This window comes from Peromyscus leucopus, chromosome 8b, assembly GCF_004664715.2.
Source record: "Peromyscus leucopus breed LL Stock chromosome 8b, UCI_PerLeu_2.1, whole genome shotgun sequence".
NCBI classification, from domain to species: domain Eukaryota; kingdom Metazoa; phylum Chordata; class Mammalia; order Rodentia; family Cricetidae; genus Peromyscus; species Peromyscus leucopus.
The window spans coordinates 68,858,602-68,884,207 of record NC_051086.1 but is presented as its reverse complement, the minus strand read 5'-3'; the positions used below and the strand labels follow the sequence as shown (position 1 = coordinate 68,884,207).

The 25,606-nt window shown below is 40.5% G+C and overlaps 1 protein-coding gene across 8 annotated transcripts in view; it reads right to left on the bottom strand.

Annotated features, from left to right (window-relative positions):
* The window catches only part of Bcas3 (BCAS3 microtubule associated cell migration factor), a 502,957-nt gene that overhangs the window by 377,371 nt on the left and 99,980 nt on the right, over window positions 1-25,606 (bottom strand). For all 8 annotated transcript variants that reach the window (XM_028878299.2, XM_028878296.2, XM_028878294.2 and 5 more), the window contains exons 9-11: window positions 18,390-18,466; window positions 8,565-8,641; window positions 4,136-4,219 (exon numbers count right to left, since the gene is read on the bottom strand). In XM_028878299.2, coding sequence (XP_028734132.1) covers window positions 4,136-4,219; window positions 8,565-8,641; window positions 18,390-18,466 — 238 coding nt within the window. The remainder of the gene's footprint in view (window positions 1-4,135; window positions 4,220-8,564; window positions 8,642-18,389; window positions 18,467-25,606) is intronic.

Here is a 25,606-nt window from a genome sequence, read left to right as displayed (position 1 = left end):
TTGCTTGCTAGGTGATATTTGGGGTTTCATAAGCAAACTTGCTTACCATTTATGCATGAAATTTATGACTGGTGAGATGACTCGGTGGATTTGATCCCTAGAACCCCCAGTGGAAGCAGGAAATTATTCCCTTGGCTTCCTCACACATGCCATGGAACACAGTCACATACACTAAAAGCAATACATTAAAAAATGTAAAGTCTGTGTATATATTTATATAAAATACACATTTAACCTATCCAGCTGAAGAGATGACTCAGCAGTTAAGGTTAAGGGCAGCACTGTTCTTGCAGCAGCCGAGTTCAGAGCCCAGAACCAAGTCAGACAGCTCACATAGCCAGTAACTCCAGCCCCAGTGAATCCTCTGCCCTCTTCTGGGGACCTGAGGCACCTGCTCCCATGTGCACATACCCACCAAATATTAACAAAACAAGAAAATTTATACTCTATTTCCCATCATAAGGGACTAGTTAAACAAACTACCTATAAACTCTCATGTTTTTGTGAAATAGTACGGCAAGCATTGTGAGATCCAAACACAAATCCAAGGTAATGCAGGCATCCTGGTGGGGTACCCAGGCCTGGAATTATCTGTTCTTGCTAGAAGGTTGCAAAGGCACCACATGATGCACTTGCTACATCTCTGGAACTAGGAAGTCATGTATTGGAATTAGCCTGGGAGGGTTTAGACTCCTTCCATTCTTGGTCTGAAACATAAAAGGATGTACAATGTAGCTGGGCATGTTGACTCATGCCTGTAATCTTAGCAACCTGGGAAGCTGAGGCAGGGTGGCACCTGTGAGTTCCAGGTTAGCCTGGTGGATTTCAGGCTACCCTATGTGATTGTGATTCTACGTTATTGTGTGTGGTACTGCCTCTTGGGGTGTGTGTGTGTGTGTGTGTGTGTGTGTGTGTGTGTGTGTGTGTGTGTGTGTGTGTGTGTAGGGGTTACACTAGAAAAGCCAAACTCTCTAGAGTGCATTAGAGCTTTAAAAATCTTAGAGTAAATTCAGATAAATAAGGAAGCAACCATCAGAAATGAGAACCAGCAGAGGTAATCAACCCTGGCAGAGACAGAACCCAAACTAGGCCTCGCCATCTTTGTTCACATGGAGTTCAGCCATGGTTTGTTAGGTGTGGCCAAGCTCACTGTTTTTTGAGTGACAGCCATGGTCATACTGTAGAAATATTCCACAGGGAATAAGCTGCATCCTATTTTATATATTATTTGTGTTTTCTAATATTTTTTACTTATCAGTGGCCAGATTTAACTCGGGTTTGATTTTTTTTGTGTGATCTTTATCAATTTTTTTTAATCAAGGAAACATGTCATCATTTTTAAAAAATGAGGTACAATCTTACTGTTCTTATCCTATTGAATACTGCATTGTTGATTTTCTAGCCTACCTTTTTTACTTTTGTATTTGTGTGTCTATGTAATTCAGAGACAGAGAGACAGAAACAGACTGACATGTAGCACCCCCATGTTGCACAGGAAGCCTCCAACTTCAAGTTAAGGGAACCTCCTATTTCAACTACCAAATAGCTGAGACAGCGTGTGTGCACCATCACATACCTTAAATACCAGCAAGGCCCTGAGACTGTCCTGTTTCCACTCTCCCCAGCACTGGAGTGACACACAGGGCCACCAAACTGAGCTTTGAAGTGGAAGGGGGTGGGCAGAAATCCTTGAGCTTCCACAGGAAGCACCTTGTCCACCGAGCCATCTCGGTGAATTTTTTTCAAGTAAATTTAATATACTCTGGCAGGGGTAGTGGCACATGCCTTTGACGCCAGCATGAGGGAGACAGAAGCAGGAGGATATCTATGGGTTCAAGGCCAGCCTCATCTACAGAGTGAGTTCCAGGACAGCCATAGCTACACAGAGAAACCCTGTCTCAAAACAAAACAAAAAAAAAAAAATACACTATGGTTCAAAAAAAGTACAGTGACTGACTATACCAACAATGTATGAGTGATTGGACAAAGGAAGTATAGTACTATAGTAATTCACATAGTTACTATGCAGTTTGAAACTATTGTACTCCTTGGGAGGTGAACTTAACAATAAATATTATCTAGTAACTTATGAAGGAAAATTATCAATTGAGGTAGATATTACAACAACTTTCAAATACTTCATATGTAAAAAAAGTTCCACATAATGGTTATAAATTAAGATCACTCTGTATCTGGGAGGCAGGAGGATTAGAATTTCAGGATCATCTTCAACCATAGTGAATTTGAGGCAAGCAGGGGCTACATGAAAGTCTATCTCAAAAAAAAAAAAAACCAAAAATAACATAATATAATTTTTTAAATGACGACAATATCTTCAGGGAACTATAAAATATGCATGCCTTCAGACATGAATCCAAATAAACAGATGAATACTATATGGATTTTTTTTTTGCTGTTTGTTTTCAAAACTATTTAATGACAAACACTTGAGTTGGTTATAAACATTATTTACCAACTCAGGATTTAATACATGCTTAAATTAAAAGTATACCTGAAAATTTAACTTCTAGAGCTACGGATATAAAACAAGAATACAGTATATGCCTAACACACATAAATTCTAATCACCCAATTAGTGATTACTGCCCTTTTGAAAATTAATCAGATAAAATGTTTTAAACATAATTTCTCCGGGGAGACAAACAGAAGGGTACCCACTCAGTGTCGCACTCTATGGCTCAGGCTGGCCTCGATCTCATGTACCCTAGATTAGCCTGAACTTGCAGTGACCCTCCTGCCTCAGCCTCCCAAGTGTTAGGATTACAGTTGTAAGGCAACATGGCTTGTTAAACAGAACTTCTTAGAGTCTAAACATGGAAGACCTGAATACACACCTCATATCCCAATAAGAAGTGAGGGAATGTAGGGGACTCAGACTTGTAATCTTGAAGTCATTAACTCTAGCCTTGTGTCTAGATACCCAAAACAAAACACTTTCAAAATGAATCCAGGCCCCTTCCTTTTATAAAAGAAGGGGGGGAAAACCTAACAACAAACAAAAGCAGAAAGTGGCTTGCTGGGATCCACATGTATGTGTCCAACATTCAAAGCTGTATCTCTTTGTGACAGTACTACAGATGACCTCACTGGAGAACATCGAGAGTTTGTCTAATTACTGTCTTTTTATACAGAAACAGAGAAACACGAACATACAGTGCTGTTCCGTACTCTGCTTTAGAGTGAAGCGTGTGGAACACTTCTCTCGTCCAGCACAGGGACACATTCTAATGCACATCGTGCAAGCATTTGTGACACTCTTGAAGTATTTGTGTATTTGACATAAAACAGTATGACCTTTGATTCCCTCTATGTGGTTGACTTTAGACTGCTGCCCTCTGAGCGCTTGTACTTTCTATTATATGCTGTCATTCAGACTCACTCTGTCATCCCTATTATTAGATTTGCTCTGTCGTAGACTTCACAATTCAAAAGGATGGTGGTTGTAAGAAGACCTTATAATCAGTTCAAAGTTTACCAGACATCATCAAAATTAACCCTCACATACACAGAGAAGAAGTCACGTGACAAAGAGCAAGGGGCCAGCCTCTAGATAGGAAAGAATCTTTCAATGTGCCAGGGGACAAAACTCAAATTTTCTTGAAGAGTCAAGCAGACTCTAAAATGTTCAAAGAGGGTTGGGGATTTAGCTCAGTGGCAGAGCGCTTGCCTAGCAAGCGCAAGGCCCTGGGTTCAATCCTCGGCTCAAAAAAAAAAAAATGTTCAAAGATGCACAGGGATGTAAACAAGCCTGTCCACATATGTAGGAAGGTACAAATCACAAAAAAAAAAAAGAAGAAGAAGAACCCAAGTAGCCACTTAAAACATGTACAGCTCATTGCAATATGGTATTAATTAGTTACCAGGCCTGAATCGAATCGAAATACATGCAGGTTTTTAATGGAGAAAGTGCAAACCATACAATTCTCACAATAAAAGAATTATTAACCTTGAAAGATTAACTTCTAAGTCACGGAATGACAAAACATTCTGACTTCTTACATTTACTCTACACTTGAGAATGAAAATGGAATGGAACATCTCGTCACAATTCAGCAGTCAAACCTGGTAATTACTCCACATAATCACAACTCCTAGAAGCTTCTGAGGTACTCACTTTCGCAGCACTAATGACTGTGGCAGTGTATGACTGGATGTTGTCTCCACAGGCTCCACCACGGGACTGGTGACATCGAATCAGCTGGGGCGGGGGGAGAAGAGGACCCAGAGTCATTTCTGTGAAGCTGTTTAACTCTACAGGCTATCTATCAGACCGTGGCTGTTGACCGTGCATAATCATGGTGGTGGGTGGGAATGTTTGCACGAGTGTACTGCAGAGGAAACAGCTAAAAGCCCTGCTGAGACACGTTTACCCCTTTTATAATCTTCTGGTGCCACTCAGGCAGTTTCATGCTCAACTATGGTTTTAATTACACAATGAACAGGCTTTAAGAATTCATAAACTCTGAAATGGTAGGATTCCGGGTCTGGCAGCCTTTCCACAAATAAATTTAAAAAACATAATCAAAGGACTTACACATAACTTCCTAACATTAAATATTTGACATACTAGCAAATTGGATGTTTTCTCCTCTTAATTCCTCTACAAGGATTATGAAAGAAAACCTAAAAGAAAAAGCAAAACATTTTAGCCTATTTGCATTTCCAACTGTGTCTGTGGGAAAGTGGAGAGTGTGCAGAGACCAGCTATGCACACATACTAATTGTCCACTTCAGAAGGCCCACTACATTGGCTACTTGGAACACACTACTCTTCCAACTGTCAATGTGCATCATCATCTTGAATAGAAATTCAGGATTAAACTCATCACTGGCAACAACACACTTGTATTTACCAAAAATAATCGTAATTAAGATTCTTTTTTGTTGTTGTTGTTTTGTTTTTTCAAGACAGGGCTTCTCTGTGTAGTTTTGGTGCCTGTCCTGGATCTTGCTCTGTAGACCAGGCTGGCCTCGAACTCACAGAGATCCATTCGCCTGGCTCTGCCTCCCGAGTGCTGGGATTAAAGGTGTGCGCTGCCGCCGCCCGGCCACACAATTAAAATTCTTATGACACATTTTTAAAGTAAAATGACAATAACACGACATGTAAACAGATTTCCAAAGCCTTTGAATTAATAAACATATCTTGAAAAACACCTTATACGACCTAAAGTTGGCTTCTGTGGCACAGATTACCATGTAATCCTTTCATTCCTAACTCGCATGTTTTTAAATCTCTCAAAGTAATTTGAATGTGACAGACTAGAACACCTCAAGTCTGGAAAATGAAGCCAAGCTATTTTTTCAGGCCATATCTGTGAAGCCATGATGAAGAGTTGAAGTTTTCTGATCAGTAAACATGTTTGTCAAAGTAAAATGTGAAAAGTGACTATTTTAGCTAATGGAAGAATGGCTTGTTCCAACCACAAATCCAGTCAAAGAATTATGAAAATTATTCCTCTGCTGCCTCCTGCTGCTCAAGCAGAGAAAGGCAGCATTGAGTGAAGGCGGAGACCTACTTCCTGCTTCAGTTCCTCACAGTACTCATGGACAGCAAACATCCTTACCCACTAAGTCATCTCACCATCCGGACAGATTATATACATACATAAAATTGTTAAAGTTATAAAAAAAATAAAGGTTTTTAAATTAGACTAAAAATATTCAAAGACAAATGGAAATATAACCAATAATTTTAACCACTGCAATTTAACTACAACTGAGTCAGGATTTGTACATGAAAATATGCCCAGAAACACAGCATAGAAAAAACTGTATCTGCATCAATTTTTGATAACAAAAACAGCATACAAATGGACTAATGTCTGGGAAATAATCTTGAGGAAAATTATCATCAAGAAGCAAATATATTATGTTACCTTTCATAAAAGGGAAATATAAATAACTACATGCCTATATTGAGTACACTGGCACATAAAATATGAATGTATACAAAAGTGTACACAATTACACATTAAAGGAAAGTCTAATCAAAACAGAGGAAGAACAATAGGGAAAGATGATCAACAAATAAAAATAAATATGAAATGGCTCAGCAGATGAAGGGATTTGCCACTAAGTCTCAGTTGAATACCCAGAGCCCACACAGTAAAGGGAGAGAAATAACTCTCCCAGGTTGTTCTCTGACCTCCATACATGCTTGTGTACATGTGTGCACACAAACACACAATACATACACACACCAATAAAAAATGTGAAGAAAGAACTTAAGAACTACCCCATGAAGACAGGTGACTGTGCCCCTGCGGTTTGGGGCAGCAGTGGCAGTTGACCAGAAGGAGACTGGAGAGAGGGCACACACTGCTCTTGCAAAAGACCTGGGTTCTGTTCCAGCAGCCACATTGAGTGACTCCCAACCTCTTGTACCTCAGCTCTGGGAGGATCCAACAGCTCTGTACTCCTCAGGCACCTGCACTCATGAACATGTGTGTGCGCATACACACACACACACACACACACACACACACACACGCACGCACGCACGCACGCACGCACGCACACACGCACGCACAGAGACAGAGGCAGAGGCAGAGAGATAGATAAATAAAATCTTTAATACATACAAGGAGGGGGAGCGGGAAAGATGGTTCTGTGGGGAAGAGGACTAGCCATGCAACCATTAATTTGCCCTACAAATCTGAATTAGGATCTTTAGGGCCCACAAAGAAAGGCCAGCAGGGCCACACATGCTCCTGTGAAACAGTACTTTGAGGAGTCAAGACATGAGTATCACTAAAACGTGCCGGCCACCAGCCTACCTCCAGTTTCAATGAGAAACACTTTCTCCTAAAATGAGACAAACAAAAAGCAATGGAAGATGACAACTGACTGACATCAGCCAACACACACACACACACACACACACACACACACACACACACACACACACAAAATCAAGCACATTGTCTGAAAATGTTCTTCAAAATTTAATCTAACTTTGTTAAGTACTCTTTCTGCACATGATAGCATATGCACACCCTGCTTGGTACTTACATGTGACAGGAAATATTATTCACATGTGTAGCTGCAGAGACAGATATCAAAATGCAACTCTCAAGGGAGTGGCTTCTTCTCAAAAACAGGTAACTAATTAAACCTCCAACTCTCCAAACGTGCAGTTTTCCACATGTGGGAATATATTGGCAAGTGCCAAGGGATGGTTTATACACTTTCTTCGTGGATGTCTCCAGCACTCAAGAGAAATGCATTACAGATATAAACATTAGGAGACACCATTATGTCACCCCATTTAACTGTGCGGCTCTTGCATTGTTTGAAAAGAATAATTTGAAAAGAGCTATTTTTATGGGAAAATGAAGAGACCAGACAAGAAGAAGTATAAATAGAGCACTCAATGACATGCAAAATATCTTAATTGTTGTAGACAGGCTTTTGGAAAAGGAATTAAAGACTTCATCTAGAAAAATGATTTTCGTCAGCTCATTCTTGATTCTGTGCATTCCAGAGGCCAGTTGATTTACGAATTCTGTGGCTTCACCAAGTACTTACTTTAAGTACCACATCCTGATTTTGTCAAGAACTATTTTGTACTATTTCATAATATTCTCAAGACACAATAACCATGTAACCAACAAGAATGAAACAAAAATGCTAACCCTCAAAGCCTCAAAGTACTTTTTATATTTTATTATATATTTACAGGCAGAAGTCTTAAATGGCATAAAAAGAATTTATACCTTCTTGCATATTATCAAAATTTATGTTTTACACTGGACTGTACATAAATAAAACATTGAGATATGAGAGCAGATACAGCAACTTTTACATACTATGGCAACCAAGTTAAGAATATATAATATATACCCAACAAGGCATTGGGTATGCTTTAATCATTACAACAAATGGCTGCACAATAGAATCTAGTTGCTGATGATATGAGGCCAATAAAATTGTACCATGCCCCATGATTCCAATCTATGCAAGAAGACAGTCTTCAAGATTATTCCTGGAAATTGCTGTCTTTTAGATAGCATTGGTGTGACAGGGGAACCTCAGTGCTTTACTGCAATATTGAACAATCTCTGGGTGAGAGCACTACGCAGAAGCCGGGCTAGAACAGCGAGATTCTACAAAGCCTTTGTTTAGGGACAGCTATCGTATAATGACATGCGCTGCTAGTCCCAGCATTTGGGTGGATGCAAGAGGATAAGGACATCAAGTACAGCCTGAGCTTAAGACATCCTGTCAGAAAAACAAAGAAAAAATATAAGTTTTCCGATTGCAGTAAGGGCCCACCATATACGACTGGCCAGGGCACCGCAGGTAAGCCCAGATCTTGAGGTGATCCTGCTAACACTGGCTCCCAAGTGCTAGAAACAGAGGTATGTATCACCAGTCCCAGCTACGGACCATTCGGAGTCAGATTAGTGAATATACAAGCAAAACCAAACAAAATAAAAACATTCACTTGTGGTATTCACCAACAGAGCATCAATACAGAGGATAAAAAGTCCTTCCACACCTGCCCCATTAAACTAACCCAAGTCTGGGCCAGGCCTTACCTTGTTTTCTGCATAAGCAAGCCAGCGGCTCCCAAGAGCAATGGGATTCATGTTTGGCCCAGGACAAGGATAACAACCTGCAAGTTCCAAAGAGCATCATTAAGAAATTTCATAATAACTTTTTTATTAATGCATCACTTCTTGACTAAAGAAAAATATAAAATTCAAGTGCTTAATTTTTTTAAAACCTCATGAAATTCAAATAATAGTATTCATTGTTTTGTTTTGTTTTGTTTTGTTTTGAGACAGAGTCTTTCTATGTACTCAGGGCTATCTTGGAACTCACTGTGTAAACCACGTTGGCTTAGAACTCATCTGATGCCTCTCCCTCCTGTGTGCTGGGACCAAAGAAAGGCATGTGCCACCATGCCCAGCCCAGTATTCATTATTTGAATACTTAAGTGACCTATATATTTTCACATCTCTGTTTACCTCCCTGATGCCACTGATGCAGGAATACCTACCTGGTAACCAATTTTTACTAACTACGCATTTATACTGTCATTCCTATAGAACTAGATGAAGATAGAAGAGAATGACTTAAAGTTCTAAATTTGAAGTTCATAAACTTAAAAAGACTTTCTGGAGAGGACAGAAAGCATACAGTAGGTGCAGGAAGTTGATCAATTAAAACCACATACAAACACATCAGTAAGAAAATTATGCTCGCACAACGATGGAAAAAGAAGTACAAAATAACATGGCCAATGAGCATAAAGAACCTTCAAAGGATACCTCAGCAGAAAGATTCTGGAAAACTAGATAATGCTATGTACTTATGTTAACATTCCATTTCATTCTTCTTGGTTCCAGTGCCAGCTATTAATAGCAATAAATGGTACTATGATATATTTATTATTTATCACTTTCTATATTCTTGGTTAGGTGTACAAGGCTTAAGGATTGTACCCATCTCCTTACTATCTAGGGAATGGTGGTGTTGCTGGTATTATTGCTGAAGGCATATTATGCTGGCATACATGAGCGAGGGAGGGCATCCTGAAGACTGTAAAAAGACAACACACAATTCTCTACTCTGCAGTATGCAGTACCTCACATCTGAGGCAGCTAACCTCCAGAATTAGCATCAAAGCCCAAATAGGGAGGTGGAGGCAGGAACATCAAGACTTACAGGACATAGCAAGACTAAAGAGTGGCCTTGAGACCAGACAGAACTACTATCTCAAAAAAAATATTTTTTAATGCAAAATCTAAACAATCTAAATTCAAATCAGTTCTCAAAACTACTTCCACTCTATTAGATGCTCTTACATATTTTCTTTACACCTGTGATTTCAAGCAAAGGAGGACAAAGTACCTACTGGTTCTGTGTTCTTAGGAACTCAAGTGGAGCTCAGGAATTACAGGATAGCGGAGTGTAAGCAAATTGTTTTCTGCTCACCCCATCACCAAAACTATATTCTACAGCTGGTATCAGCCACAAAGCACCATCATAACGGTATAAGTGTGACTCCTCTAATGATTAACTTTGACCTCCGGTAAACTCTAAAAACAAGCCAAGGGGTGTAGAGGGTGGAAGACCTGAACATCTGTAATACTAAGAAGAATTCAAAGATGTATACAGGCCATTTAACAAAGTAAGCAGAGGCAACTGAGCCATAAGAAAACTCAGGCTTTCCAATATAAATGAAGATAGAATCCAAAAGTCCCACATCAACTCCTCTACCACGGCAGAAAATCTGTGGTGCTCACACAGTTTCTGAGTACTGGGGAGGCTGAAGTAGCGGGCCTGCAGTGAGTTCAAGGCCAGATTAGCCTAGTTTCTTGTATGAGTATAGAATTTGAAAGGCACAAGAAAGTTATGCAGTTTTGCTGGCCATCAGGCCAGAAAGTTGTTCTTAACAAAGACATAACTTGAACACATTTAGGTAAATAAGACTTCACTACTCTCACCCTGTAGCTATAAAGATCAGATTGGCCTAAAACTCTTAAGATCTGCCTGCCTCTATCTCCCATGTACCATGATGGGGAGGCCCACAAAGGTTTCCTAGTGAGATCTGAGCTTGCTCAACCAGCAGGCTGCATTAGAGGATTGCTTTGGCCATGTGCATGCGTGGTTACTAGGTGACTGGAAAGGTTTGCACTTGGCTGTGCTAAGGGGAGGTCTTTGTTCCACCCCTTGGTATTCCTAATAAAAAGCCTGTTAGGAGAGACAGAAAGAGCTGGTGGCTAAGGATCCAGGCCCTCCCAAGGCTATCCTAGGTTTCTATCTGACTCTCTCCAATCTATATCTCCATCTAAATCTCTTATCCCTTCCTCCTCAAGAGTACACTGGGGAAAAGTGGGAGCTGGTCTCCCACACCGTGAGAGGGTAAAGGTGAACAACACCACTACACACACATCAAGATGACCTCAGTCAGCTGATCTTTAACAAAGGTACCCAGGTGAGTCAATGGTGAAAGATGCCACATGATGCTGGACTCTGGCTTCACACCACATATAAAACGTACTTCAGGGTTAGAGAGTTGGCTCAGCAGTTAAGAGCATTTGTTGTTCTTGCACAAGACCAGGGCTCCATACCATGTATCCACATGGCAGCTCTCACCCCTCTTACTCCAGTTACAGGGTATATACAGCCCTCTTCTGAACCTCAAGGGCACCAGGCAAAACCCTCATACACATAAAAATAGCGACCCTAAAATTTTTTTAGTTCTTTCAGAATGGATAATTTAAAAGTATAACATGGAGCCAAGCTGTAGCACAGGGTAGTACAGATCTTTAACCCAACATTCAGGAGGCAAAGGCAGGTGAATCTGTGAGTTCAAGGCAGATGGTCTACTGAGTGAGTACTAGGACAGCCAGAGCTACACAGAGAAACCTGGTCTTGAAAAACAAAACACCCAAAAAAGTACATGAGGGGCGGCTATTCAAGGCCTCAGGTTTGGTAAAACAGTTTCTTACACTGATAATACATAGGTTTGATTTAAAAAATGTTTTTAAAAATACACCATCAAACAAACAAGAAGAGCTGGAGGGATTGTCTGGTGGTAAAGAGCATTTGGTATTCTTGCAGAGGACCTGGGTCCAACACTCAGTATTCACGTGGCAACTCACGACCACTTTTAAACTCTAGTTCCAGAGATCCAAAGCCCAGCTCTGGCATCTGTGTGCAGGAGGTACACATGTGAAAGATACACATGTATAGGCAAAACACTCATGACACACTGTTTTTAAAAAGTAAAAAGACAACCAGCAGAATGGAGGAATTTTTGTAACCCATGAGTGAAAAGTGACCTATTTTAGAAAATTTTGACAACTCAATATTGAGATATTTTCACTTAAAAATGAACTTAGATATACACTGGCTTGAAAAGTAATCAGTATCACTGGCCATCAAGAAAATATATATAGCCAGGCAGTGGTGGTGCACGCCTTTAATCCCAGCACTCGGGAGTCAGAGGCAAGTGGGTATCTGTAAGTTTAAAGCCAGCCTGGTTTACAGACTGAATTCCAGGAGAGGCTCCAAAGCTACACAGAAAAATCCTGTCTCAAAAAAAAAAAAAAAAAAAAAAAAAAAAGAAAGAAAGAAAGAAAAGAAAAAGAAAAAATGTATCATTACAAAAACATGCAACCAAATGTTCATACCCAAAAGAACCGAAAATACATCCAAATAAAAACTAGAATGTGTACTCAGTTTCATGTAAGCATCACCCATACATTCAAGAAGAATATATAAAGTAGTATTTGTTAACCAATTAAGAGATACATGTCTAATAACCATAAAATTTAGGATCATTACATAATGAAGAAATAAAACATGAACACTATATGTGGTGATGCATGTCTATAATCCATTCTTCAGACACAGAGGCAGGAAGATAAGTATTTCAAAGTCAGCCTGAGATACATAAAACACAGTCTAAACAAAAGAAGAGAGGGAAAGGGGGAAAGATGGACAGAGGGAAGGAGGGAGGGAGGGAGAGAATCGGGCAGGAAGGCAATGCAAGGGTCGGGAGGTGGAGGAATAGTGAAGGCTGAACACCATCTTTAAGTTCTGCTAGACACCGCTCACAAAGACCACATGTTAGAGGAGAGTAAGAAAATCTGACACAACCCAGAAATGTGCACACATACTTTAAATAGCAATTTGAGGGGTTGCTTAAACATCATGCAACTGATTAATGGCCTTTTAAGGTTGGACAAGCTTTGAAGAAATTTGCAATTATTTTTGTTCATTTTGCATATATGAAACATGAATTTCAGCACAATGCTATACAAAAAAAATCAATAGTGGGAATCATGTGCAGGAAACAGAAAAGTCACAGGTTGGCTCACTGCACATGTACATACTTGCAGACTTTTCTGCCCAGGGCCAGGAGACACCAGAACAGCCCTCTTTACCTTGTGACAAACCCAAAGCTATGGAGGTAAATTTAACATACAAACTGACCTAAATGATACAACCTCCAACCCTTTCTGCTGTATATTACAAACATGTGGGAGTGGTGGTTCCAAGCCAGCCTGGATAAACACCAAGGCATTGCTTTCCCAAAAGGAAAAGGAAAAAAAAAAAAAAAAGCAAGCAAAGCTGTTCTTACCCAAAATTTTAACTTTGCATTTTAAAGCTACTTTAAACTCATTTCCATGTGTTCCATGTGTTGCTCATCATTAACATAAACAAAGAACAGACATTCTAACACTAATAACATTAGGACTGCACCAAATAACTTTCCTTCTCAAACTTAAAACACAGGCAGATGCACACACACACAGCCTGTTTATCAGACACCGGGTCTCTCTGGAGACTCCATATCTGCCTTTCAACTTCAAAGGGTCCTTAAAATGACTGCTAATGACATCTATCAGTCTTTGTCTTTTGTTTGCCTACTCATACCTGGGTTTTGAATTTCCACACTGGACAGCTGCTCAAGACTGACTTTTCTGTACATCCGAACACAAAGGTGTCTCCTTTCTCGTCCTGTTGGATGTGCTCTGTTAACAGTTCTCTATCAGCTCCCTTTACCTGCTCCATCCACTCTTTGGCACAAATCCCTATGATGCCTGCTCTGATGGGCACAGCAGACTCTACTCATTTTACAATACTTTCATTGTATTCATACATAACAAGGCCTTCAGCTAAGAATGCATTATGCAAGAGCTTCCCATTCTACTTCAGAAGTTAAATGTCTACATGATCAAAACGACATCCTCATTAAGTGGAGATCTTGTGATTCTACACAGGGCATAATCCTACTTCTTTCAGCCCTGGGTACCAGGCTGGGGTTGCAGCTGAGTTGGTAAAGAGCTTGCTTAGCCCATGCCAAACTACAGACTCAAGCAGCAGTGCAGAAAGCAGGCATGCGAGGGTTACAATCTTAGCAGTCCAGAGATGGAAGCATGTGGATTCGGAATTCACTGTCATCCTGAGCTGCATGAAACTCTGGCTAACAAATGACCAGTCCTACTGGGTGTGAATAAACAGAGACAAGACACATGCTACAGGCAAATGAGCTGCCACAAGAGACATCATAGTATGCCGGTCTCCCAACTCCTCAGCCAACCTCTGTATCAGTCAAAATTCAAACACAGAAAAATGCTGAGATCCGAACCAACTCTGAATATAGTTAAAGGAATTAGCCGAAGGGTGGTGCAGAAAATGGAGAAAAATCATCTATATTAACACTATGGAGTAGCAGTATTGCACTTGACTAAGAACTGCGTCACACCAAATTTGGTTTGAAATGTTCTTTATTAGCAGTGGTGGTGTTTTAAGTTTTGTTATGTTTCCTTTGTTTGAGATAGTCTCACTCTACAGCCAAGGCTGTCCTGGAACACTATGTAGCCCAGGCTTCAAATTCACAGCAGCCATCTTGTTTCAGCACTAGAAGCCACTAGACCTGGAATCATGACTGAGATCACCTGAGTAAAGCTGTAACTGAAGCTTTATGTGTATCATCAATCTTTCCAACTTCAAATCACTGGCACAAAAGCAGTCCCTGTAGTTCACAATTTAAATAACCAGTACTGAACACAACACTCCCTAGTGAAGTATGAAATAGACCCATCACTAGGACAAGGATGCATTTATTAATGACGTTCCACAGCACTACAGTGAAAAACTACAAAAATCCTTAAACACAGTAGGAAGCAAGAAATCAGTTTTTATCGTTGTTTTCTAAACACCTGATGGGGTCTTTGGTTGGTTGGCTGATTGGTTTGGTTTGGTTTGGATATTTTACTTGGCTTGCAATATTGGGTATTGCGCCAGGGCCTCACACACTAAATAAGTGCCCTAATATATACACCAACAGCCCCTCTCTTCACTTTTGATTTTAAAGGTCCTCACTAAGCTGCCCACACCATCCTCCAGGCTCATCCTTCTGCATAGCTGTCAGGTACAAATTAATACATACCATTTGATGTGGGGTCTTCTGCAATCTCTACTAACAGAGGCATCCCCAGACTTAAGAACCGCTGCACCAATGCTCTGAGAGAGTGTGTGAGAATCCCCTCGGGACAGAACACACAACAATGGCTTAGCTATCGGCTGGATGCCACTTCACCTGGTGACACTCACAGAACTGTCCTCCTCTCGTGAACAATTCACACAGCACGAGAGAAGCTAATACTCGAGGACAACTGGCTTCGGCTCTTCAGTGGGTCCAGAAACTCAAGGGTAAGTATTTAGGAAGATACAGTAACAATGTCCCACAGAGACAGACACACTGGGGGGGGGACCTAGCACTCAGAGGCGAGGCAGAAGGACAGCAACTTTAATACCATCATGGGCTACAGAGTGCGAAAGACTGCTGAAAAGGAGCAGCCAGGACAAGACAGAAGGGAAAAGGCGGCAGGGGACAGGAGAGGATGAGATGGGGCAGGAGAGAGGAGTTAACAATGCAAATATGATACAAAGAAACTGCTCTCAAGTCCAAAGGGCAGGTCACTAACTCCCACTTCATCGGTGCATCCAAACTGTTGTTAACTAACTCAGGCTAATCATTTGCATCTTTCATAATTAATGAAAATCGTGAAATTTTAATTTATAGCCAATGCAATTCCAACAAGCCACAATCAAACAGTAAGATTAATACACAAATCTCATTAATTTATTTTTGTATGTGTTGCTAGAGCTATCAATAAAGCATACCCAGATACAAATTCTTTAAAAAAAAAAAGAAGACAGAAAGTCAGGTAGGTGGGGGACAGAAGGGGGGGTTGAGATGTGGGGAGGCAGAGATAGGTGGGGAGGTAGGGATAGACTTATGAGGAATAGGGGAGAGGAGTGTATATATGTTCAAAATACATTGTATAAAATTCTCAAAGAGCCAGGCGGTGGTGTCGCACACCTTTAATCCCAGCACTCAGGAGGCAGAGGCAGGCAGATCTCTGTGATCTCTGGTCTACAAAGCGAGTACCAGGAAAGTCACAAAGCTACACAGAAAAATCCTGTCTCGAAAAACCAAAAAAATCTCAAAGAATAAAAATATTTTAGACTAGTATAAATAAATATTTAAGCTATTAGCTATTAGATAATAATCTCAAAATGATACATCTCAAACATTAACCCAGTTGTTAACTGCTTGTAATTCACTTTTAATATTTCCTATCCTGACATTTACTAATAATGAGAAAAATAACAACTACTGACAAAAAATTCCTTTAATACTCAAATTTCAAAACATAATTTGCATTTAAATAAACTCCTGCTAACAAATAATGGGACCACTAAGATGGCTCCATAATGAAGTGCATGCCACACAACCCTAAGATCCTAGTTAGGACCTCTAAAGCTCACAGAAAGGTAGAAGAGAAGAAACTCATGGAAGCTGTTCTCTGACAAACAGACATGTGCCCTAGCTTGTTCATCCACAAACAAACAGAAATAAAAATAAATAAATAAATAAATAAATAAATAAATAAATAACAACAGGGGGAGCCAGGAAGCAGTAACATATATTTTTAATCCCAAAACTTGGGAGGCAGAGCCAGGCAGATAGATCTCTGTGACTTAGGCCATCCTGGACAAAGTGAGTTCCATTACAGCCAGGGCTGCACAGAAACCCTGTCTCGAAAAAAAAAAACAGAGGGAAAAAAAAAACAAAAACAAAAAACACCACATTGGGGGACTGGAGAGATGGTTCACCATTTACTGTTCCTTATGAGGAAGCAGCTTTGGTTCCCACAACCCATGCCAGGTGGCTCCTAAGTGCCTGTAACTCCAGTTCCAGGGAACAGAGACCTCTTCTTGCATCTGAGTGCACCTACACATGTACACACAAATTTTTAAGGAAGAATAAACCTTAAAAAGAGACAACCAACCATGTTAGTCTCCACTACCACATTCTAATGTGCTGAACTCCTAAATTGATAAAGTAACTACCAAGGAATATGGTTAGTTAAATGGGGTCACAACGGACACTTAACACTGTAGAGGACCTCACACCCTTATCAGTAATCAGTATCGAATAGCAAAGAAAATTGAAAAACAACAAAAATAAATAAAAAACAACAGCTGAAATGGAATGGCAAATCCCCAGGGTAGCTGACACGTGGATGTGACTGAGATCCCACTGTGTTCTAACTAACTCATCTGCACCACACAGAAACTCACATGCTCCTGCTGCCTAAGCATACTGGGTGAATAATTCAGAGAAAAGGATTAAAGGCATGGGGGATGGGCTAGTCTTTCAGTTCTTCATGATCCACAAAATGTGAAACATGCACTGTATCGAATTATCATATTATATAGTATGGTGTGTAGTATAGGATGCACATAATCATCTGTAATATATAGCACAGCTATAACAAAGAACTTGCCCTTATAGAAGAGGAATAATATCTACATCTACTACTACCTACTCAGTAAACATCTAAGTCCATATTGTAATTCTAGTTCATTTCAAAATGGAGGCCCATTAAGCTATTTCTGTAAAATATACATATCAGATTCTTGGGGGGGGGGGAGAACAAGTAGGGGAAAAATATTATTTTACTGGGCTACAGGAAAATAAAATTAAAAAACTTCGGTGTCAGGGCTGGAAAGATAGCTTAGCAGATAAGAGCACTGATTGCTCTTCCAAAGGACCTACAGAGTGGCTCACAACTGTGTGTAACTACAGTTCCAGGGGACTTGACAGTCTTACACAGGCACACACACAGTCAAAACACCAATGCACATCATATATATATTATATTATATAATATATATATATATATATATAATAGTAAATAATTTAAAAAAACAAAAGTCCTGTGTGTGTCCCAGATTGACTAGCATTTCTGAACAGCTAACGGACCCCTGCTGTCATTTCCAGATTGTCTCTGCCCTTCACAACTCAGCATGCCAAGACTGCACATTCCAGCTCCTTAGAATTAATTAACCCACCCCTCACTTCCCTTCCTATCCCCATCCTCGGCCTCTCTACAAAACTTGCACTGAATTTGGGTTGCAACACTGGGCTAAGTGCTGAGCTCCTGACAACAGTGAAAGTCATGGGGAAAAGGCAAGGGACGCAGGTGAACTACTCTGCATTTAAAATCCTTCCTAGAGCACCATCCAATAACTCCTCTAAGTCCATGACATGCTAACTCATTTCACAACAGTTCCATGAAACAGCTACAGGGAAAAGTGAGAGGCACTCAATTTGAGTGCATAAGGAAAGCTCACGCTGTGGACAAAAATCAGAGCAAAGCGCACTGGCATGGTAAAATCCCTTCCTAAGGTTAGAAGCTACTAAGTGATTGCACCCACAAGAATCACGGGCAGAGACCACAGCCGAAACCCACTGCTGACAGCATCCATCCAGTCAGCAACAGAGACACAAACGCACATGACAGGAAGTAAAATGATTTGGTACATACTTGTGACAAAAAATTTTTTTGTGAAAGTACAGCTATCAAAGGCAGCGATTTTCTCCTGCAAGACTACGACGAGGATCCTAAAATTAGAGGGAAAAACCAGAATGGAAACATGAGTGAGTGAGAAATTCTATTAATTGAATCATAAATAATTAAAATCATACTTTGAAAATAAAATATTTCTAGTACATAGGGTAGAAATATCTGACTCCAAAAGTCTGAGAATAAAAACAGTGAAATCTTCCATATAAACAGTGACAAATTCTAAAGCTGTAATGGACTCTGAACAGTTTCATTTTCATATTCTGAAATTAAACAGACGACATTAAGACTGGATAATATTAACCAGTTGGCTACTTACTAAACAGAATGTTCAATGATATTAAATTAAATATAAATGGCTTTATGTAATCTATTACTTTAAAAGATTGCAGAATTTCTCAGCACACCCAACAAAATCTGAGACATTTGCCATTTAGCATATGCCATTTCTAAATGACTCAGTATATTAATATTTAGTTACAATCTCTATAAACAGTAATTTTAGAGAAAAAATTACAAATAATTAAGGAAATAATTTAGAACATACAGACTGTATAATTAAGCTATGATTTTAATACTCTAAAGTGAAATTCCTACAATGCATCCCAAATATTGACTTATAGTTGACTATTTCTTGTAGAATAACCAATCCCACACTTAATGATTAGTTCAGTAAAACATCATCCTTATTACTAGATAATTCACATATTTCTTTTAGAAGTTTTAGCAGGTATATCTAATTAACACATGCTAAAAACTGGTGGAGAAATAGTAAGATTTACTATGTAAAACACACCCTGCAGCAAATGAGTCTTGAAATGTAGAAAACTGCCATTTGCTAATGCAGAAGAAATCTAAATACTATAATCACTTCTATTACACTATTGCTATTATTATTCACTGCCTGTTGAGAACACCTCTATCCTTGGATAGACTTTCTGCTGTTTCTAAGCAGATAATCTGTTGAATGTTCTATATGCACTGTTCATATCAAAGCAGAGACAGTCTCCCCTTAAAGGAAACAAAACGAAACTTTACACTCAACAGCAGATTTAATGTGTGTCCTTCAATCTTCACAGTCCCAGCACCTTTACAGAAAATATCACCGTCTCTGTTGTTCCCTTACACATAAGATCCATCATTAAAAAATCAAATAGTGGAGCATGCAAAAAAGAAAATATGGTCTATTGTTGAAGGTCAGTAGAAGCTTCCCCGGGTATTGTGAAGCATGCCTGTGATCCCAGCCACTCAGAAGACAGAGGCGGCAGGAACAACAGCTTGAGACAATCCCAAACTATACATAGAGGAAGATCCTATCTGAAGAAAGTCAGCAATGTTATATACACAAAGACAGACAGACAGACAGATACACATACATGATAAACAGAACCAAATAAAGAGTTATGAATTATGAGTGAGGATTTTCAGGGCTTAGGTTTTCACTTTCCTTCTCTTAAATTAACTTTTAAAAATTCTTTCTGTGATGGAGATGACCGGAAACCTGCCCATATCTAACAAATACACTACTGTTGAGCTGTACAATGGCCATTCATAATAAAAACTATAAAATCACAAGAGAAACTGCAATAAGATCAAGTTAAATTACATGTAAATCAACATATATATAAACACAAATACTTCCAAAATATCCTTTTTTAAAAAAGTACCTTAAAAGTATAAAATAGAAAAATACACAGAATACAAACGGTACCAAAAGAAAAATAAACACTACCAGCATACTAGTGACTACTCGTCACAAAAGACACTTCACGAAATACCCTCAGAGTAAGAAAACATAAACATAACCACACATGTACGTGAGACCAGTAACAGAAACTCAAAATAAGCAAAAGGGCACTGGAGAAAAAAAAAGTAGGCGGGGGTCGGAGGCTTTTTGCTTGGCACTTAGAGCACGTGCTGCAGGATAAGGGCCTGAGTCTGGATTCCCCAAAACTCACGTGACTATCTGTAATTCCAGCTTCATAGGGGAAGAGGAGATTCCCAGAGGACGCTGACTACTGAGACTAGTCAGAACCGAGCGCCAGGTTTGATCCTGCCTCAATTAATAATGTGCAAAAATGTTGGTGGATGAGTCCTGACATTAACTTTAGGCCTCCACCTCCTTGACTACATATGTTCATGGGCACCTGGACACACACACACAAATGCATACATACATCCACACCATACACATATGAGATGCGGGGGAAGAGAGGCCTGTAATCCCAACAGTAGGAAGTGTGCCAGGAGTTTGAGCACAGCCTGCCCTACACAGTAAGACCCTGTCTAAAAACACAGATGAAACAACTTGTGTCATGCATTCCACCAACAAAAACTCCAAAAAAAGAAATCCAAGGTTAAAAATGAAACGGCTAGAACGATGGCAGAAAAGAAAGGGAATCCCCACCTTTCCCAGCTCGTCTGTCACTGGACGCCCAACGTGTCACACAGACCAAACACAATACTACGGACAACTACTGCAGCACTAAAATAACCCCATGGGCAAGTGTCAACAGACATGGGTTATCAAAACTATTCCAGGAAAATAGGATACCTTGGATATAATGCTAAACAATTTGTTGTTGGTGTTTTTTAAGTACTAAATAGCCTGGGTATCTGGTCCAGACTTGGCTCTGTTCCACCGCTCTACTTGCCTTTTTCCCTGTAATACATTAGAAATTAGGCATAGAGCCGGGAATGGGGGGAGGGTTGGAGGGAAAGTCTGGGGGGCAGGAGGAGGGAGGGGAGGGGAATCTGTGGTTGGTATGTAAAATGATTAGAAAATCTCTTAATAATAATAAAAAAAGAAATTACTGCATAGATATAGTTGATTTTCATCAAATAGTGACTAAATAATAACATCAAAATCATAACACTTGACACTCTATTAAAAAGTTCTTGGTTTTTCTTGTTTTTATTTTTGTGCTAGCCACACCCACTCTGGATCTGGAGCCTAGGTTGTCTTTAAACAAGCAGTACCCGTTCTCAGCCTCGCAAGTACTGTGTCCCCACATCTCTAAAAAAATTCACTGAGTACAGTTCCTACACATCTTTCCTAATATTCTAATAGGTTCTGATTTTAACTAGTATATTTCCATTTTTTTCTAATATTTACATATGTAAATGCTAAACTACTAATGTGCAGAATGTAATGCAGCCCATCCTCATGGAGTCCCTAAGGGATAAGGACCTGTGGCTATGCCATGACAAATGATGGATCTACCTGAGTCTCAGTACTCACAAGTCAGTGAGAATCATTTTTCTTCCTCATCATAAACTAAATCTCCAGTGTGTATACAGCTCAGGGCTGGAAATGTTTTACTTCTCCACGAAACAGTACGACAGGTGCAAGGGAGAAAACTCTTAGGAAATCAGGTCAGGTGAGGGGGGAATGAAAAGACCATGTGATCCCAGTTATCGTCGGCCACAGGCAAGAAGCCACTGGAGAACTTAGAGCAGACGGGTGGTGTGATCAAGTCTGGCACTATAATAAAGTGGGTCTAGCCGGTGGAGAGCAGCAGTGAGACAGTGCAGATAAAAGACAAGGACTGCAAGAGGGTGGAGGCAGGCCCAGGGAGAATAATCACATTCTACCTGCAGTGTGGAAGAAGAGGTGGGCAAAACATTTGGCAAATGATTTCTGAAGACCAACTCAGTGAGATGGGATGTGAAACCTGACCCATGAAACATGGAATCATGGGAGCTAATGTTAACTGGAAAATGGGGCAGGGTGTTCAATGGTGACAAAAGAGAGCTCCTACTTTCAAATTTTGAGGTAAGGAAGTAGGTATACAATCAGAATGAAAAGATATGGATGGCAGCTAGGTCCATGGTCCAGGCTTATTATCCAAGGTAATCAGGAAGCAGACATAGGAAAATAGGGTGTTCAAGCCTTGCCTAAGCTACACATTGAGCTCAGGGCCAATGGGGGCAACTTGAGGTTTGACCTGGACCCTAATGGCCTAGCATCTGGAGGCCATGTGTTTGACCCCAAGCAGCAAAAATGAGTAAGAAGGGTATTAATGAACATGATAAGATCTTATGGAACCCAAGGAATCTGCCAGAGATGTACAATTACAGGCCCAATGAGAGAGTAAACCGTTCATTCTCCAGGAAGTGGGGAGTCAAGAATGGGAGCAAGCGCCTAGAATCTGGCACACGTTGAAGGCTAGCTTGGGCTACAAAGTGAAACCTCATCTCCAAAGAGAAAAGACTGAATCCGAAGGGAAACTGGACAGCAAGGGTGGGCTGCAGAGGCACACAGCTTCAGTTCACAGCCACAGCTGTCCACTTCCACTACCTAGAACACACTGCTCCTGCAGATGCCTTCACCAAGTGTTCCTCATTGGTTTCAGTTTTTACCCTTTTAGGGACATGCCTGAAAATATTTTTCTTCATGGGCTCTGTATATATAAATTTATGCTCCTAATGAAGTCTGTAGATAGAACTCACTTCCCACTAAAATGTCTGATACTCTTTCATTTACACAGGGGCTCCGGGAACTTTTTTTAATATCTCTTTTGCATAATTTCTTCCTCTCTTTTGGTTTTATGAGACTGTCACGTATCACAAACTACCCTCAAGCCACTACTTAGCTGAGGCTGGCCTTGAACTACTAATCCTTTTGCTTCCATCTCTCAAGTTCTGGAATTACAAAGATGTGCCACCATGTCCAGAAAACTGCATAATTTCTGCTGACCAATATTAAAGACTTCATTCTGCCAGGTGGTGATGGCGCACGCCTTTAATCCCAGCACTGAGAAAGCAGAGGCAGGCGGATCTCTGTGAGTTCAAGGCCAGCCTGGTCTACAGAGTGAGATCTAAGACAGGAACAAAAAAACTACACAGAGAAACCCTATCTCAAAAAAAAAAAAAAAAAAAGACTTTATTCCTCCATTGAGGACTAAAATAAAATATTTACTTAGTACATGGTGTTTCCCATTATCAATATCTTTCATCATCAAGAAGGTGAACCCCTGAGCTCACTTGAAAATGTTTACTCTAGGTGGTTTATGCTTACTTGTGTTTATTAACAGGACTGGCACGCCTGGCCTCTGCTCCCTTTCACACTGAGCGAAGTTTTAGAATAGAAGAGGGCTCCTTTCCCTGCCTCCTGTTGTCGCTAGCTGCAGCTCCTATTATCTCAGCCATCTCAAGGTCTGACTTTGACTTTGTGTCACGCCTTTCTCAGATCCACACGCTAACCCAAGTAAGGCGGCAAACAGGGAGGCCTGGCCTATGAGCTGCGGACTGCCACTCTCATGCTGCTCTAGTCATCCGATGTGCATGGTAAGCCTAACACTCTAGGCGGATGACTGAACTGTGAGGACAGAAAGCAATGTATAAAAGCATCTAAGAATGTTTTCCAGTCATCACAGAAAAACCACACTGGGGATAACAGGACATTCACAGGACTCCCTGAATAAACCTCCACGTGTACAGCGACTCCCTACCCCAAGTTTGTAGATTCAGATATCTAGTCCACCCTCAACAGATTAGGAGCCCTCAGTGGAGCCTGCCCAGAATGACCCCTGACTTCGATGCTGTTACCTGAGAGGAGCAGGAGGGTCCTCTGAGTCACTGCTGCCACCCACCCTTGGTACACTTACCCGTGCTCAGAAAACTGTCTGCTGCACTTCAAAGGGGTTTGCACGAACATCTGTTCCTGCACATATCCCCACCCTCTGCACCATGTCCATTTTCCTGCCATACAACTGCCAATCACTTCTTAGGAGGGCCCTTAGACACTTGTTGCTGATCTCAAATTCACCATTATGCAGTTACAGGATTCGCTCCTGAACCATCATGCACCTCAGCTACAGTGATTCAGTACACTGCCTTTATAGATCTGTGCTTTCTGAAGAAAGGCAGATTCAGATACAGCCGACCATGTACATCTTGGGGCAACCAGAAGCTTTTCTATGAAGCTCTTAAATTTCTAAAACACACACATTTCGGTATTAATTTTTAAATGATATATAATTATTAACTGATGTCTTCTCTAACTTAAGCTTGGAAAACTATTTAAACAAAAAAGTTTTGTTGCTACTTTGTGTGGATTTTTGTGGATTTATAATGTAAAGAAAGGGTAATCTGAAAGTCTTCTATTTAGAATGTGCTAATGTTGCTTTTTAATAAGCCTATTTGAGACAGGATGGGCGGTTTTCTGGGTAAACTATATTATCTACTGGATGCAAACCATTCCACACACAGTTTCTATGAAGTGGGGTGGACTCATTATACTGGTACTGGTTTATTAGTGTTTACTCTGCTTCTTACAACTTGCAGTGTGTTGTCCTTGAATTTGAATTTACCCACTAGTACCAACTCCACACGTAATTTTCCCTTTTGTTTCAGTGCTGAGAATTGAATTTAGGGCCTCTAACACACAAAGGAATTTCTCATGTCTCATGTATTGCCCTTTTAGATTTTGTGTGTGTGTGTGCGTGTGTGTGTGCGTGTGTGTGCGTGTGTGTGTGTGTGTGTGTGTGTGTGTGTGTGTGTGCGCGTGTGCGCGCGTGCGTGTGTGTACATACTTATTCCTTTTCATTTGTATGACTGTGGGTTGGCATGCACATATCACGACATGTGTGTGGATACGTGTGAAGACCAGAGGACAATCTCAGATGTCCTTGCTCATATTCCACCTCATCAGAGGCACCATGTATTCCAGGCTAGCTGGCCCCTGAGTTTCCGGGATCTGGTCCTACCTCCAACCTTGCCTTAGGAGTCCTGGGGTGACAGCCACCTCCAGCTATTCCCTGGGTTCTGGGAATCAGAATTAAGGCCTGATGCTTATTGCCCACCAAGAAAGGAACCTCTGCTCACAGAGCCGCTTCCCTGCCTCATGTGTTTGTTCTTGGGGACAGAAGATTTACATCTTGTACCCAAGACACAATCAAGATATTTATCATCCTACAAATTCAGCTTCCTCTCCTGTGCAAGCCAAGTTATGCACAGACTAAATTCCCAAGTCTTCCTTCGCTAAGAGCCCGTAGTTAACATGTCATTATCACTAGAATTCAGGTAGTTTCATCTACATTTGAATATCTTCCCACATTTTGAAATAAGGAAATGGATCTAAAATATACAAAAACACCGGGCGGTGGTGGCGCACGCCTTTAATCCCAGCACTCTGGAGGCAGAGCCAGACGGATCTCTGTGAGTTCGAGGCCAGC